This window comes from Triturus cristatus, chromosome 11 (assembly GCF_964204655.1).
Source record: "Triturus cristatus chromosome 11, aTriCri1.1, whole genome shotgun sequence".
NCBI lineage: Eukaryota > Metazoa > Chordata > Amphibia > Caudata > Salamandridae > Triturus > Triturus cristatus.
In genome coordinates, this window is record NC_140594.1 from 298,175,029 (window position 1) to 298,192,955 (window position 17,927).

The 17,927-nt window shown below is 44.0% G+C and overlaps 1 protein-coding gene across 3 annotated transcripts in view; it reads right to left on the reverse strand.

Annotated features, from left to right (window-relative positions):
* The window catches only part of SLC8B1 (solute carrier family 8 member B1), a 244,809-nt gene that overhangs the window by 76,336 nt on the left and 150,546 nt on the right, over positions 1-17,927 (reverse strand). For all 3 annotated transcript variants that reach the window (XM_085636233.1, XM_085636231.1, XM_085636232.1), the window contains one exon: positions 914-966. In XM_085636233.1, the coding sequence (XP_085492359.1) occupies positions 914-966 (53 nt within the window). The remainder of the gene's footprint in view (positions 1-913; positions 967-17,927) is intronic.

The window sequence follows — 17,927 nt, forward strand, 5'->3', positions numbered from 1 at the left end:
CATGGGGTGTTGGTTGTTGAAACAGGGAGTTCTGTCCTAAGTATGGTGGGCAACAGTAAATGTGTGCTGGGGGCTTTTCCATGAAAAGCTTTTAAGTTTAAGGATACAATTTGCATTCTAGCCAGAGGCTGACAGTTAGCTAATTGGTGTCAGTGACGGAAGGTAGGGTGGTTAGGTGGACATAAAAGATGTGTGGCAAATTTTAGGATTCTGTCAAATGGAGAGGAGTAGAGTGCAAGGCCAACGAGAAGACTGCTGCAAAAGTCTGGCCAGCTGAACACCAGGACGCCTTAGAGTTCTACTGGTTTGAAATGGGAAGCTGTGTGGACTATTGGCATGATATACAACTGGAACCTGTTGGAAACCAAATGCTTCTTTCACGTTAGGGCCGTAGAACAAATCCCAATTCCTACAGCGGAGGTTAGTTGAAGGGGGTCATGAGGAAATGTTGTCGGATGGGCAGACACTTCGGTGGAAGTTGCAGGAAAGCAGGAGATTTCTTATTTCGATGCAGTTCACATGGGAAAATATAGAATCATCCAGTCACAAATGGATGTTAGACAGTCAGAGATTTGAAACATGAGCTCGGGGGGAGCACAGAAGAGGATAAAAAGATTTGGTGTGTCATCGGCTTGAATGTCACAGGGAAACTGAATAAAGGGATTATGCCATCAAAGGAGGTAGCACAGAGAAAAGTGAGTAGAGAGTCCAGGATAAAGCAGTGAGGGCCACTAATCCGTAGCGCCATGAGGGAGGATAGACAGGACCACAAGGATGGAGTAGACGAAGTGGTTGTGAAATTAGACATATGGGAGACAGCAATGTCCAAGCAGTGGAGTGAAGGAAGGCTAGAGTGGAGAGGCTCTTAAAACCTGCTCAACAATTGGTATGAAAATAACAGATTTCTACTTACAATTTGTCAGCAGTGGTTCCAAGGACGAGGAACAAATACAGCAACCAAAAGGCCTGTTAGACAAAAGCAAACCATTATACAAAAAACTACACCAGTGCCAATGGGTCACATTCTGAAAAAACAAATAAGTGCAATAGGAAGTAGAAACATGTCGAAAAAGCAATCTAGATTGTAGACATTTACTATCTCAGGACTGCAGCATTATCTGCTATTCCAGTGGCAAAACGGCTTTGCCAATAGGCCTCCATCATACCAGTCAGCACTCCTGGAATTCCAAATTGAGACCACAAACAAATAACTGCCAGAGAGTTCAGCCCTGAGGCGCACACACACTAATGTAACTCAGTACAGACTCTTAGCACCTCCGGTATTCCACTGTTGGGGCCCTATTAACAGAAGTGCCTCAATTCGAACTTATTGCACCGCATTATGATTCCAGACACGTCGGATTCAGGTACCTTCAAGTTCTCGTCATCCACATCCCAATGTACCTCAAGCAAGACCTTCAGTTTCTCTGGGCACTGAAGTACTGAGCCCAGGACCAAAATACCTAGGCCCTTCGAGGCAGCATTTCCAGTTTATCAGATGTCGATTTCCCACACACAGCTGTGACAAGGATCCACATTAGTGTCCAGGAGCTTCCAGTGCTAGTCTTCGACAGAAAAATTCCAACATGGTTCTGCTAACGCTCCTGAAATCTGTCTGGCAGCTTCTCACACTATCCTACGACCGAAATGCCCACAGCTCTGCTAACCCACCAGCTTTAGTTACGGCATGTAGCCATCCGGGCCTATCCAGTGGTCAGCGCCCAGATATTGTTCTTCCCTGACATCTCATTTTTGACTAGCACGGCCCTCGTATTCATGCCCAAGGATCTCTTTGTAAATCCACCAATAAGCCACACCGGACCTGAGAAACATGTATGAAGGAACTAGATTCCCTTGACAATCCAGCGCTCATTCGAAAGACCTCCACACAGCTCTGCCAAAGGGTGAATCCTTTACTTGGGGTCCTGTCGTTAATGGGCTGTATTTCGTGTGGTTTCCATTGTTAAATGCTGCTTTCCCAGCGCCACCAGTGCTACTGCACTCAATTTGAATACGAAAATTACTCCATTTTTGCACCTGGCTCTCTATTAGTAGCAAAGTTAGGCAGTCAAGGCTTGCTCTGTGTGGAGGAAGAGGTTACAATATAGGTAGGCTCAAAATGGATAGCCAGCAGAACCCTTCAAGCGCTTGGCAGAATGAATAGATGACATTCTACAAATATGTGCACTGTAAGCTTGCAGACCCCCACCCAGGTGGGTGTATGGCTCGACTAAATGCAAATAGACTCATTGGTCAAGCGTTAGGATCAAGAGCACCTTCGTTTACGAACTAGTTAGACACATAACAAATAAATGCTTTATAAGAATCATCTTAGGATACCTTACCAGAATCTCTGTTTCAGCACCATGATGATCAGGGACAATACAAGGAAGCTAGAACCATTTTCTAGTACACACCCTGGGTAGCACCCGCTTTACGGTGGTGTAATTACAGCGAACTATCCAGCACGAGCTCAGACAACATATCATCAACCATAAAACTCCATGCCCAGTTTGTTCCCAATGGACACTGTGCTCTTCTGACTATCATTCCTGCCAACTAAAATGTTTAGTTTGCTTTTGCCAATAGTGCTCTGTACAGCAAATAGTCTTTTTATAGGATGTGACTGACCCAGGCCTGTAGCCAGCAAAAACCTGTAACAGAGTTCTGGAGACGATGTTTTAAGGTTTGATGATCAATCCTTGACTAATAAGAAGTGGGGAAACTTTTTTTGCCACTTAGGATTTAAAGCGAAAACCTTTAACACACTCCAATTCTATGCACAATTTTCCACTCTGCAGGTAAGGACACCAGAACATAGACATCAATACATGCAAAATACAGAGATGGCTTGACAGAAGTGGTGTTTGAACAGCCAGAAAAATCGATCTGTGAACCTAGACCCTTATTTTAAAGAGGGATTCAAACAAGCAGTGTTGAAAAGTGTAGATTTGGATGGTGAACAGAGGACTCAAAGGGTCACCGGTGCTGTGGTCTTGCTTAGCTTGCAGTTGCACTGCCGTTTTTTTGATAGGCAGCCAATGCAATTGCCGAAGGGCTGGATGAGTTCAATGGAGAAGGATACATGACCAGCTCCACAGACTCTGGCCTCATACCACGTCTTGAGACAACTCGTGTTGGCAGAACAGTGTCAGTGTTTAATAGGGTTTAGCACTAGTACCCCTAGTCCACCAATAACACTGCACCCAGTTACTCGCTTAGGGCACCAGACTCTCCAGGAGTGTGGAAGCTGGGAAGTCAAGGCTTACTCTAGGCAGTAGAACATGACGGGTAAAGCTGTCGTAGTAAAGGAATTATCCAACTAGTGCCATAACTTCTATGAAGACTAGGATTGTATGAAAAAGTAGGTAAAACGGAGCTGTCAAAACCATGATAGACACAAAGAGACATAGGACGTGCGCACATTACCTTTTGTAGTCTAATCCGCCCCAAATATATTTATAGCATTTAAGTGCAAGGTGCTAGGTTTTAGTTAACTTTGAGCACTATGTACAATGTTCACCTGTGGGACACTGCCTGGTCTCAAAATCCTTTTTAAATTATCTGGAAGAACGTGCTTGCGACTGCGGGGGACAGAAACCCTTTGCATGGCATTGGGCAGTTTACTTTTTCTGACTACTTGACAATCGGTAGGTGAAGGTGCTACACATTTCAACACTGTTACTCTTCAGTGTTCCCACAATGCAAGTGACAGTGGATGCTGATTCTTGACATCGGGTTATGAGGCCACTGGAGGTGGTAACAGCGGAAGTATCCCACAGGCCCTTTTTACCTGCACCTTTCTAGGGAGAAGGCTTACTCATTCTTCCCTGATAAAAGTGCTTCCAAACGGCTTTAAAGGGGATTCCTTGCCTATGTGTGTGCTGGGCGCATGCAGGGTGTGTGTGTTGTGAACAGAAGATGTCCATTTGAGATATTATGTGGCTGATGGCACAAGACGGCAGTCTCTCTCCAGTCCGTCCTTTGTGCATGGTGTACATCACTGCCTGCCTGTCCCTTATGTTCAAGATTGCCCCCTCCCTGAAATTGGAGTTGCTGAGGAGAGGGAGGATTTTTCTCCAGCTCGCTCTTTGTGAAGTATTGGTTTTGTCTGCTCTGGGAAATATTTCTGTGTTAATGGCTGATGGCTTCTAAATTGAGCTGTCTAACTGGACCAGTCTTAATACAGTATACATCGTGTGCTTGACCAGTTCAGCCTGCTCTGGCCATTTTCTATTACATCCCGAGTCTTCAAACCCTGGACAAATGGGAAAGATGCCTTCTCGGACAAGGGCTAGGTGCTCCTATCTGGACTTCAAGGATTCACTTTACCGGGGTAGACCTTTTACTGGTGACTGCCCCTCTCTCAGGAGCCTGACTACCCTGTGAGGAGGGGAGCTGACCTTCCAACCACCGGGACGCTCTGCACAAGGCTCTGCTGATTCACAAGCGTGCATGGAGAACAGCTCAAGGAAGTGAGGTCACCAAGGAGCTGCGAGACACCTGCAGCCCAGCTACCTTGGAAACAAGCATTTGCAATGGAATAGGTCTTGCATTTACAAGAATTTGGCATTGTAAATGACAATGCCTTTTATTTATGAGTTGCTTTCAAACGTTCGTAAATGTGAGACCTATTGCATTGCAAATGCGTTTGCCGCCGAGTACCAACACACGTAACAGGGGGTGCAAAGTGCAAATACCACTCCTCCTCCCCACTCCCATGCCTCCCTGCACACGCTGGCTCGGCGCCAGCAGCTGAAAAATAAAACGATAGTAACATATTGTTTTATTTTTCAGCTGTTGACTCTGACCCAGTGGTGCAACGATCCTTTGCCATTGCTGAGGAGCCGCCGCTGCACCCCGCCCTCTCCACCATGGTGTGAGGCTGTGTGTTGCTCAAGTCTGAAAGAGGTCCAGTGTGGGGAATGACAGAAGCAGCAGACCAGTCTTAGTAGATATGGCTCTGTGCTGCAACCCCCCTCCGGCCTCCCCCCAGCCCCGCTTCCCAGCAGCACATCACAACAAATTTGGTTGTTGCACTGCTTGACAAATATGTAAATCTGACCCAGAGTATTTGAATGTTGGAGCATCTGCATTGAAATTCACTTTTATATGGTCAAGTATTGACAATGCATCATTACAAAGGCAACTGGACCACATGCCCCAATATATGCAACATCCTGACAAGTTTAAGTCTGATTTGACCTACTTGTTTATTAGAGTTCCCAGGTGAACCATGCCATCCTGGACACAATGTTTCAGCCTTGGGACTTTCATTCACAAACCAATGTTTTGCGGGTCTCCTGTCCCGCTCGTGAACCCTGACAATCAATACCAGAATTCAGTGCAGTTTTATTTGAAAGAAAAAGACTGGAGCGTTACAACCCGAAAGAAAAGGGGTCTTCTGAAAATCCATCCTTCAGTGCGCTATGTTTTAAAGTTGTTGGTGACTTTATAAGTACTAAGCAAATACTTCAATAAGTATTATAAACTAGTTGTTGTTTATAATCTGTATGCCAGTGAGTTTTGGTGAATGTAAATTTGTAAGAAGTTAGTATGATAAAATAAATTATCTTCTCTTAAGATGTTGCACAGATAGTATACATGGGCCACTTTTAAAGTCTCCCCTTTGCCTTTTTCACTTTCCAATACGTCCCGGGCAGGGCCTGGCTGGTCACTGAGGCACTCTCTCATTTTCCTGCTGGGTGGCAGACTCAGAGGATGTATTCAGAGCTAAACAACTTGTAATGCCCCAGCCATAGCCCAAGGGCGCACACTTGTCACCCCATGGCCCCTGACAATAGTTGCCAAGTAGCTCCATTCGTGGGTTTAAACCAACAGCGCTTTGCATGCTGGGGTGTTTATCATATAAGGTGAAGTGAAACATCAAGTCCCAAAATGCTACGTGCTGTAGACGTCTCACGACACTGAGCTAACTGGCAGCTAACCCCACCCCTGTCCCTGATACTATGAGAGACCTCTTCAGTACCATGTTCCTCACCGCTCTGTCACAGTTTTATTTCGAAGTACTTTTTATCCTTAGATGTCGTGGCTGTCTCTATCACCTTCAGTCTCTGCACTTCTCTGACTGCGTAGCCCCCTCTCGTTCTTTCCCTCTGTGTTGGGTTTCGTCTTTTTCTCTACTTACGTCATTGCTTACGCCTGTAACTATCATATAGCGTTCTTCACTGGTGGTTCCTGCACAGCACATACACCCCGTTGTCAGACCACAGCCCTACGTGCATACAGAGTACTTTTACTTATGAATGAGGTGGGATCGGTCCCTTTCTGTGCTGGACGTGTTTGTGAGATGTTCGGAGGGACTAGGCCAATGGGGGGCGGCAAGACATTGTTTCTTCAGCCAAGTGACTGTCACAACAAGCTGTCGCCATTGCGCAAAGGCAGCCGCTTGTTTAGCTGAATGAAAAAAATATAGTGCCTACCGACTAATGAAGGAGACAGTGTAACGCCGCAAGTAAAAGATCCAGTCCTGATGGGCGGTTACAAAAGGAGACAGGGCGGTAACAAGGAGGGATTAAGAAGCCCGATTATCAATCGGAAGCCAGCATTTCTCATGGAAAAGGACACCAGCCAATGAAAAATATGGGCAGAGGCTTCCACAGCACTTCTACTGTATACCCTACTACAGCATGCCTTGCAGAGCAAGCAGCGCATGCGCTGCAATGCTAGGCTCGACCTAAAAAGGGAGAGACCACCTCTAGGACTGCCTGGGTCTTAGAGCTTTGGAGACATTCCCCTGTTTTTTTTTTAAAACACAAGCTGAGAGGCAAACAATATATATCAGCCAAATGCTATTTGTATCGCGAAAAGATGAATCAAGAGGGCATTTCCTTGGTTTATGCTGGTCTTTATTCAAACATCATTTTATAGTTGAGGATAGACATTTTCGCGCAGCCAATGCATTTTGCCTAGTTATGTGCTTCTTCAGGACAAAATATGTATATCTTCTATATTTAGAAAAGATACTGCCAAAAGCGTTGTCCATTATGTAAACATAATTTCCATCTGTGGGTCCTCTGTGGTACGTTATAAAGCGGCAGTATTTTCCCCTCGCTGTGATGCTTTCCAGCCCATTTTTTTTGGGTTTGGCTAGTTATCTTTAACCGAGAGTAAAAACGTGTGGTTTCGGCATCTAGTGTATTTTACCTATTGGTAAAATACACTAGCTGCCGAAACCGCAAGAGGGAAAAATACTGCCACTTTATAACGTACCACAGAGGACCCACAGATGGAAATTAGGTTTACATGATGGACGACACTTTTGGCATTATCTTTTCTAAATATAGAAAATAACCACATTTTGTCTAGATGCCTTGAATAAGTTCATAACTGGGTGAAACGCGTGGGCTGCGAAAAGTTCTAGCCTCAATTATAAAATGATGTTCGAATAAACACCAGCATAAACCAAGGAAATCACGTCTCGATTGATTTTTTTGCGATACAAATAGCATTTGGTGGATATATATGTTGTTTGCTATAAAGTTGCCTCTCAGCTTGTGTTTTTAAAAAGCAATTGTATAATTTATGGTTCAAATTGGTGGCGAATCATTTTGAGGTGGGCAACATTTGATTTTTGTATTGAAATAAATATAACACACGTGGTTTGTGCGATAAACGGCCCCCATAGCCGCCATTACGTGTTCAGTCAGGTTTCCCTGATTCGTCACTGATCACTTTGTACCATCATTGACAACCCGTACTTTTTGAGTGGCCATATCTGCTCCCTTCTTAGGCCTAAGTGGCCATGAGATGTGTACCACTCCTTGGAGCAATCGTTCTAATTCCTGAATTCTGACCATCTCTCTAGCCCTTACATTCCAGAGATATTACAGTGTAAAGTTGCAGTTGAGGTTCAACTTAAATTCCGGGTCCTAGATGAGAATGTCGAAGTATTGGAGTTAAATGGGTGCCCTTAGACTCCTGACTATCACAGGAACAAGAAAATTAGGATGACTGGCTACTAAAGAAGCCCAGACTGAAACCATTAATACCTGTTAGATCCTTATTTGGACTAGACACCAGCTACAGTATTCTGGTAGAGATCTGCACCTGGCAGCGGAGACTCGTCACTCTAAAGATCATCATTGTCTTCAGTAGAGTGGGACCATTGAGATTTCACTGTATTTTTTGGGTTAAGGTATTTTTTATTAACTGCAGTAAACTCAGCAGTTGGCTGCAGTGCTTAATTTATAAAACAAATAAGTCCCAGAGCTTTTGTCAGGAGGCTACTGCAGCTTGCACCACACATTGCCCCGCTATGCTGACGATTATAGTAACAACACAACTACTATCATACTCTGTGACAATTCGCACTATTTCAGGCCCCCAAAGCTATAAGAAAGGTTTGGGCAGCAGACAATAGTCATTTTTAATGCATATTGAACTAATAATTAACTGTTGTGGACATCTCTAAATTAGCCAGACAGCACCACCTTTGTGGGATACTGTCACAAGCTCCGGTGTTGATAATTAACTGCTGGTGCGGAGTACTGGAAACCACAGGCTCAAATTAAGCACTGGTTAGCTGTTAGACCAATGAGCTGTCCAGTTTACTGTCAAAGCCGAACACCTTTGAAACAAAGGTATACATTTATGCTAGCAAACTTACTACATTGAATCCTTTTGTGCTACATTTCTGTTTCATCATTACCAGAGACTGTTTTACACATGCTGTTGTAAAATCATCCAGACCCCAAACGAGGCTGTAATTCAAAGAACACCACACTTCTTTAGAACTAATATAGTCATGGGATCCAATGTTATTTGTAAATGCTAAAACACATCTCGGGGTAATATCTCGTTCTCAAGAAGGTATTACAGTATTTGGTTTACGTTGTGTATCAGAATTTAACTAATCTTTTTATTTATTGGTTAAAAGCACTATTCTTCTATGACGGTGACACACTGACTGGACAGTTGATTTACTGTGTTAAGGAGAATCAGTGTTCATATTGCTACGGTGTCCTAAGGTAAGGAGTACATTTTGACTGATCAACTTTGGCAGTTGGTCCGCCAAGGTTATTAAAGAAGTAACTTGGTTATCCAATTGGAATGCATTATAATTGGTAGCCATGGAACAACAGTGAGGGGGCCATGGTCTACTTTTCGGCACATTAAACATACAAAAAAAAACATTCTGGTGATTAAGGTCGCAGTCCCACTCTTTTCATGGTGAAAAACAATCCTGTCATTCTTCATTAGTCTGAGGGTTCATCCTACACTTCCCTCCTCTTTTTTTATTATTATAATTTTATTTTTATTTTTTGAGAGCGGTCAGTTTCGGAATTTTCATTGTGTAAAATTCCCATACCTATATTATATAAGCTAGTGTTTTTTCAACAGCAGCTGATGTTTTCACTGCTATTAACAAGTATGACCTGTCATTTATCAAAAGTTGCCGACACCTTGAAAATAGCAGTCCATCCTCCATTTCCTCAGATTCTTTCCCATGTCACAATTATCGGCGAGAGAAGAGAGATTTTCTAGGATCAGGAGAGATACTCAATTCGTTCTTACTGCCAAGGAGGACATTTCTGTCCTTTTTTTTAGTTATCAGCTAAACAGCGCATGCGCTGTCTCTTCGAGACATGTTGTTTTCGGTCAGTGGGCTACAGCCCGCTCACAGGCTTACCATTTGTTTGCTTCAATCTCACTCTTGGATCCTTCTTTCCAGTTTGTCCATGGCATGCATGCATCATGCCTGGCTTGTGTTTGGTCTTCTCCTAGAGCATGGACCAAGTACTTGTGTCCATCTACTGATCACGTTTTGAAGTTACTTTTTTCTTTATCTTTGAGCATTCCAAAATAGTGCTTGTGTTTTCAATCGCTCCCTCTCCTCTCACTCGCACTCATCCCTGTTGCTTCTTTACCTCCGCAGATCTATAGATATTCAGCCACCATACACATTTTAAATCCAAATGGGGTGGGGGCTTAATCTGTCAGCAGATGACAAATGAAAATTCAATTTTACAACCCTATCTTACAATCAGACTTGCAGGCACTTTCTTATGTGCATTGGCAAAAAGACACACAGGCAGTCGCAGTCGGAGTCTCTGAGCATCTACTAGCCCAGACCAAAGTTCTTAACCTACTTCTGACTTTAAACAATTGCTCTAGCCCCTTCCCTTCCGCCACTAGAACCAACCGGACAGATACATTTGAGAAACCCAGAATGACAGCTCAACTGTTGTACACACATTAGATGTGAATCTGGGCCAATTCATAATGAGGACAAAGAATATGTAAAGCCACTTCCGATAAGTCACAAAGAAATAAAAGCATTTTTATTGCCCCTTTCAAAGTGTCTAACCGGCTTTGCAATGCATAATCACTCGGAAAAATCACAGCTAGCAACACGTAGGGGACATGAAGAAATAATGTAAAATTAGAGAAAAATTACAAAACAAACGTACAAAAAAAGGGCTCTATTTTGCACTAAACTCATTGGATTCGATACAGAGGACTCAGCTAGCTGCCTTAAATTGCCATGCCCTCCTCCCCTAGCAGTGCCTGTATGAAACTTCAAAGCAGTGACGAAGCGGGAGTCATCTCAAGACTGGCTCACTGGCAGGGGAGGCATTAACAGCTGCTAGGTGGCATTCACACGGTTTTAGGCAATTTCAGGGGTGAAAGGACAGAAAAGAGAAACAACATGCCTCACCCCCCACCTTCCTCAGTACTGCAATACATATACTGCCTGCATGCCAAGTCAACATCAAAGCCCCGCAGGGATCACTGGACAATATATTTAACTGATGCAGACTGCACCACACTCAGCTGACCGGTGAACACAGAAAGCATTCAACTCTATATAATTAAACACAACGCCACACAGTCAAGTAGCACGCACTTTCCACAATACACAAATCTACACCACATAATTCGACTACACACAACACATTACAACATCCACATATGTCCGCTGAGTTCCAAAACACATAATTACACTCCAAAATTCCCAGTATGCAACATAATTACACTCCACATACCACTCAACACCCCACAATTACACTCCACTCTATACCACGTAATTACACTCCACATAAATCCACTCCCGTCACATTGCAACACTTCACATAAACACACTCCACACTGTGCCACGTAATTCCACTCACCATAATTTCACTCAATGCTACACAATTCCATGCACCAGAAGTCAGCACCACACAATTCAACACCAAACCACAAAATTACAGTCCACACCACATACATTCAATCCACACCATAGAATTCCACATCATGTCACATAATTCAATACTACGCCACATAATTCCACTTCACTACATGCCACTCTACGACACACATTAGCACTTCTCATAACTGCAATCCAGGACACATAATACCACAAAATGGAGTGGAGTGGGACTGATTGTAGTAGAATTACTATCTACATAATTCCACTGCACACCATGCCACGTAACTCCACTTCACATAGCTCTACTCAATATCACACCATTCCATGCTATACTATTCCACAAAACATTTCACTGCAACCCACATAGTTTCACACCACATAATTGGAATCCACACAATACAATTCATCAAGCCACATAATTCAACTCCACTAAATGCCACTCCATGTCACACAATGCCACGCAAATCCATACCATTCAACATAATTACACTCCACAGAATTACACTCCGCACCATGCCACATATTTACACAACACATATTTCAACTCCACATCACATACATCCACTCCATAGTACATGGCTAAAAGACATTGACAAGGCCAATAGCTCTCGGATTGCTGAGACCTATTGGCCTACAGCCAATATTTGTCTCTCCCAGCTGAGGGTCAAGCCAATGTTATTCAGGAAATTATTCATTTTATGCCGTCTGTCTCTAGAAGCAATGGCGTTACAGAAGAAGAAAGCTAGTCATTGCACTGCTCCTTCCTCTAAAACAGATTATCTGCAGGCTGAGTTAAAATACACAGGACTTTACGTTCACAACTAACCAAAAATGTGCTAACACAAAACACTATTACTTCACTCTCACAATTTCAAGAATACACGAGGGCCAATAGGATTTCACAATACTGAAATACAAGCTTTGAAGTCACTACCGCAAGGGAACACCAAAAAAAAACAACTACAGCACACTTGCAGTCATGCTCTAAAATAAAAGGAAGAAGGTCTTGGAGATGCAATTCATACCAATATATTCGTCACAAATGTTGCAATCTGGGAACTTGTGAAGTTTCAGAATCAGACAAAAAATGTCATCTGCTAAGATGTCAACGAATCTCTCCCACGAAAGGGTTCAAGTCTTATTTTGCTCACATCTTTCAATAAATGATATGTTTTTCTTTAATGACCCTCCTCCCAGATTGAGTATTCCTAATGCACTGCAATGGATGATTAAGGTTGACCTATGTATCAATTAAAAATTAGATTTAGGATAACTCTTTGATAGTCGGCATATATGCACATGGTTCCACAGTCATGATCTCACGGACCCGAAGGACAAATTTGAGGGAAAGGACATTCTCTCACATGTGCTTTCAAATTTCCAAGATTCTGGGCTTGCAACATACATGCTACGCAGACAGGAAGGGGATATTGAGTAATTGAGCCATAGCGATGCAAGCAGAGTCGGCAGTTGATTATATGGACAGCCAATTCAGACTATAGCTTCGGAAAACAGGCATGAGAGGGGACACTTAGATAGTATGGAACAGTGGAGGTGAGGCCTGATTTTGGGTTCAATGGAAAAAAGAGAATATTAAGTATAATCACCTACAGGGAGCCAATGTGCAAACAAACCTGGTCCTGCTGAACCCTGACAACTACATACAGATTACAAATGGACCTTTCCTGGGCAAACCGATAGAAAGAGCAGCAAGCACCCAGATGCCACAATTCATTGAAGATAATACCATACTTTCAGACTTCCAAATGAAATTCCATCCAGGAAGAGGCAAAGAATCTGCCCTCATTGCCATCTGGGATGACCTTAAGAGAACAGTTGACCGCAGAGGGGTTGCTGCGCTACTTCTCTTGGACCTCTTGGCTGCCTTTGATACAGTAGATCTTGACACTCTGATACAAAGTCTCTATGAAGCCGGCATAGAGGGTACTGCTCGACTGGATCACATCCTACCTTCACAACAGAACTAATGCCATCCATACACCCCTTTCTCATCCAAACAGTACTTCACAAAAGCAAGGGCCCCTCACAGCTCTATCACCTCGCCCATTCTTTTCAACATCTACATAAAGTCATTACTGGCACTAATCAATCAATTTCACTTTATGTGCTATAACCATGAAGATGACAAGCAAATACTCCTTCAACTGGAATGCCCCAAAGACATTGGAAACTCACCAATTTTCAGTTGTCTCAGAGCCGTGGAACAATGGATGACATGGAGCCATCTCAAATTGAAGGCTTCCAAAACAGAAATACTCACATGTGACGATTGGAAAAATGATGTCCCACTCGCCACCTGGCCTGATGATCTGGGAACACCATCTAAAGTATAGGGGGAAGTAAAAAACCTCGGAATGACCATGGACTCAAAGCTATCAATGAATGCCCAAGTGAACAAACTAGCAAGATCAAGCTTTGTTACTATAAAAACTCTGCGACTAATCTTACCCCATCTGGGATTTCCTTACAAGTTCCAGGCCACCATTTCTCTTGTTCTGTCCAAAATTAAGTATGCCATTAGCCTTTACCATGGATCACCTTTAACGACAATGAAAAGACTACAATGGATTCAGAACTTGGCTGCCAGACTACTCTTGCATATAAAGCTGCAAGCCCACATCTCCCCTGCCTTGAAAGCCCTGCATTGGTTTCCGGTTGCCAGAAGATCCACGTTCAAGCTGTTTTGTATCTCCCACAAAGCGATACATGGAACAGGACCACTCCATCAGGAATAAAATCACCAAATACATTCAACAAAGGAACCTTTGCTGTAGAGTGGCACCTCGTCTCTATATTCCAGCGTGCAAGAAAAAAAAACATGGATGGCACATCCTTCTCTGTTCAAGCAGCCAAACTATGGAACTCTTTACACCCCCCACCCCAACATAAGATTCACGGATTACCACCTTATCTTCAGAAAACGACTCAAGAATTGGCTCTTCTCCACATAACCACCATACGCAAACAGAAATATACAGCATATCCCTGTAGGAACCTGGGGTCACCAGGCCCTATAGGCGGTAGCGTGGCGCGAGCCGGTCGGGCAACCAGAGGGCTATGTGTTAAGCAACCATACACCACACGCTTCTCATGGACTAGAGTCACACACAATAAGGGACGCCACACCGTTTAAATTATGCAAATACTTCAAGTTTATCCAAGTATAGCTGGTCAGATGCAGTTCAGGAAATAACAAGGTAATACATGAATCATAATACCATTGTGACATTACATTCGACACTCTGGGTGATATCTATGCAGTGCCTAACCTTGTTCTAGCGCCGTGCGCGCTTACGTAAAGTCTTTCCCTGAACCGGCCGTCTAACTAAGCGTAATACTTGAAAGGGGACACATTGGGTTCACTAACATGGCGCCTGTAGAACTGAGCGCTCCTCGTGATCAAGGGCCCCTAGTACTGTGAAGCAAGGCATATAAACATAGCGCTATGCGCAATCAGTTGCATGTGGATACGTTTGCGTAGAACATTTAATACATCGCGTGACTCGTAATCAGTCGCATGTCATTACCTTTGAGCAGAGCATATAACACAGTGCGCTACTCGCATTCCTGGGCATGTAACTACTTTCGAGCAGAGCATATAACACAATGCGCTACTCGCATTCCTTGGCATGTAATTACTTTCGAGCAGAGCATATAACACAATGCGCTACCCGCATTCCTGGGCATGTAATTACTTTCGAGCAGAGCATATAACACAATGCGCTACTCGCATTCCTTGGCATATAGTTACTTTCGAGCAGAGCATATAACACATGGGGTTACTCGCCGTCCCGGTCTCTCCGGCTGAGGAAGCAGAGTCGGTGGCGTGAAGCGCCACACGAGAGTAATGTCAGTCAGTACTTTGAACGGCTCCCAGCGGGGAAGATTACTGGACTTGAGGAGCGAGTCCCTATGCTCCGGTGCAATTCACAGAGCACCGCGCTCAGTAACACAGGAGGGGGGACACGGACAGGATCCCTCGGCGGGGTCTCTCCGTCGCGCAGGCAGGGCAGGGGATTCCCACGGAGGGGACAACCCGGGCCAAGTGCGGTGTGGTTTCCAGACCAGCAGGGGGCGCACCAGGGGGGATCTCGGCCTCCGGGCTTACCTCCGTCTCGGCGTCAGCAGGCGTCCGTCCTCACGACGTTGGGGGAACTCGGCCCCGACCTTGCGCTTCTCCTCACACGGCTGCGACGGCAGCGACGGGGCCCCGGACTTCGCCTGGGCCTCGCGACACAGCAGGGCACTCTCCCAGGCCTCCAGGCCGCGGCGGTGAGCGCGCTGGCTTTGTCGTCGCAGGGGGGGGGGGGCTCAAATTAAGGATGGGGATATGGTGCTCAGCGGAGCACGCTGCCGGGGGTCCCAGACCAGGGCAGGGAGCGCGGGGGTCACAGCGCTAGTACCTGGTCGATCCCCGGTGGCTTGGCAATCGGCTTAGTATTTTGTTCACTAGGGTAGCTTGGACACGCAGTCTCAGCTCTGGCATTCAAGGCTTACAGCTCGCTCTTGTCATGCAGTCTCAGTTCTTAAAGTTAGGTTTCAGTTCTCAGTTGACAGATGAAGTCTTTTGGCGCAGATGTATCTGGCGCCCTTAAGGGGTTCTGTTACAGGGGTAGGGATGGAGAGGGCGACTAGGTCCTTCCTAGTCAGGCTGGCAGAGAGTCTCTGGGTCCTCCTACTACTGGGCAAGATCAGTGGGATTCACAGGGCACCTCACTCACTTAAGAGGCAGTACCTAAATCCTGTCACTCTCAGAGGCATAAGTCCCTGGCTAGGCCCTACCGCCTACACTCCTGGTGGATTCTTCCAGCTCTGCTTCACCCCAATGGCCAACTCACCACAAAAGCTTCCCTCCCACTCTTAAGTAGCCCTAGGTCAGGTGACCTCTAGCCAAGGCGGCAAAAGTAAAACCCCACCTCCCTTCTAGAAGGTTCCAGCTTCTTCCAGGAGCTTTCCCACTCTAACTATGGGACAAAAAGGCGGGCTGGTATCGCAACATTGTTGTGGGTCCCAGCCAGCTCCTGGCAGCTAGGGTGCTACTATGAAAAACGACCACCCTGCAGTAGCAGGGGTCTGTGGCAGCCATCTTGGGAGAAGGGAGCACCTGCACCTTAACACTGCCTGGCAATGAAAAGGCGCCCGGAGACCTAGTCCAACATAAAAATGAGGGTGGAAAAAATGAGGCACGATACAAAAATAGAAGGGGAGACCACCCTAGGGCTGACAGGTCCAACAATCCCTCTCTATATAAGCATTTATTTGGACTATAGATATGTACCTGCATATGTGTATTGCTTTGTATAAACGTGTATAATAATTGTGTTTTAATAAAATATATAGATATTCGTTAGTTCTGCTTAACAAATCTACATATTACTTATAGTTACACTATTCTGTGTTTTTAACATGTATATGTACTGTATGTACTGCATAAATAAGTAAATCTTTTATAATAACCATGCATCCACAATTGCTACACTATTTAATTTAAAAATTAAAAACAAATAAATTAAAGTACAACAACGCTTGAAAGCCGGAGTTCATTAAATGCATCTTTAATCTACATACATTACCTTCCTTATGTGTATATATATATATATATATATATATATATATATATATATATATATATATATATATATATATATATACACATATATACACACACCTTCCATGTACTTATGCATCTATATATTTATTACTTTTCTTCTAATTCAGTATATCCAATGTACTACCCAATTACTCAGGCTATACCACCCTCAATATATCCTTTACCTCAACTCTAACTCACCTCAAACCTTATTCTACTACTCTATCCAATGTACTACCCTATTTCTCACCCTATAACGCTATCAATATATCCTCTAACTCCACTATCTCACTCATCCCAAACCCCATACCACTACAATGATCCCCAAAATAACCCTTTCCAGACTCTTCCTTCCTCTACCCCTCCTTGCATCATCTCATACCTCCTTTACTATTCAGATCTCCCAAACAAGCCTATATAAACCCTTACCACTGACTTATTCCTCCACCTCCCCTTAACTCATCTCCACCCCCACTCCTACTGTTATGAACTAAAAAAAAAGAAAAAGATAATCTAGGCCCTTGCCTCTTCTATCCATCCGTCTCTCTTCTATGCCTCCACTGTTGTTTTTCAATCCAAATAACAGACTAACATATCCACCATTCCAATTAATTGCGTAATTCCCTATACTATTTACCACTTATCCTGTTTGGTTTCCCGTGTAGTGTGCTACTCACCAAAAAGTGTTTCAACACTTCATCAGGGGTAGTTAGCACTATAAATGCAAACCGTTCCCATCTTCTATCCCTCCACTATCCTTCTCAATCCAAATAACAGACTAAAATATCTACTGCTCAAATTACTTTCATATTTCACTATACTAATTCCCCACTAATTTTGTATGGGTTCTGGAGTAGCTACTCACCTAAAAAGAGCTTCAACACCTCATCAGGGGTAGCAAGCGCTATATAAATGCACACTTGTCCCTCTTCTATCCCTCCACTATCCTTTTCAAACCAAATAACTGACTAACATATCCACCACTCAAATTACTTTCATAATTTGCTATACTAATCCACCACTAATCCTTTATGGGTTCAGGAGTAGCGTGCTACTCACCGAAAACTTTGACCCCTCATCAGGGGGTAGTAAGCGCTATATAAATGGAATTACAATACAATGAAGGCACCCATTGCATTCAGTACCGACACCCGCAAATTA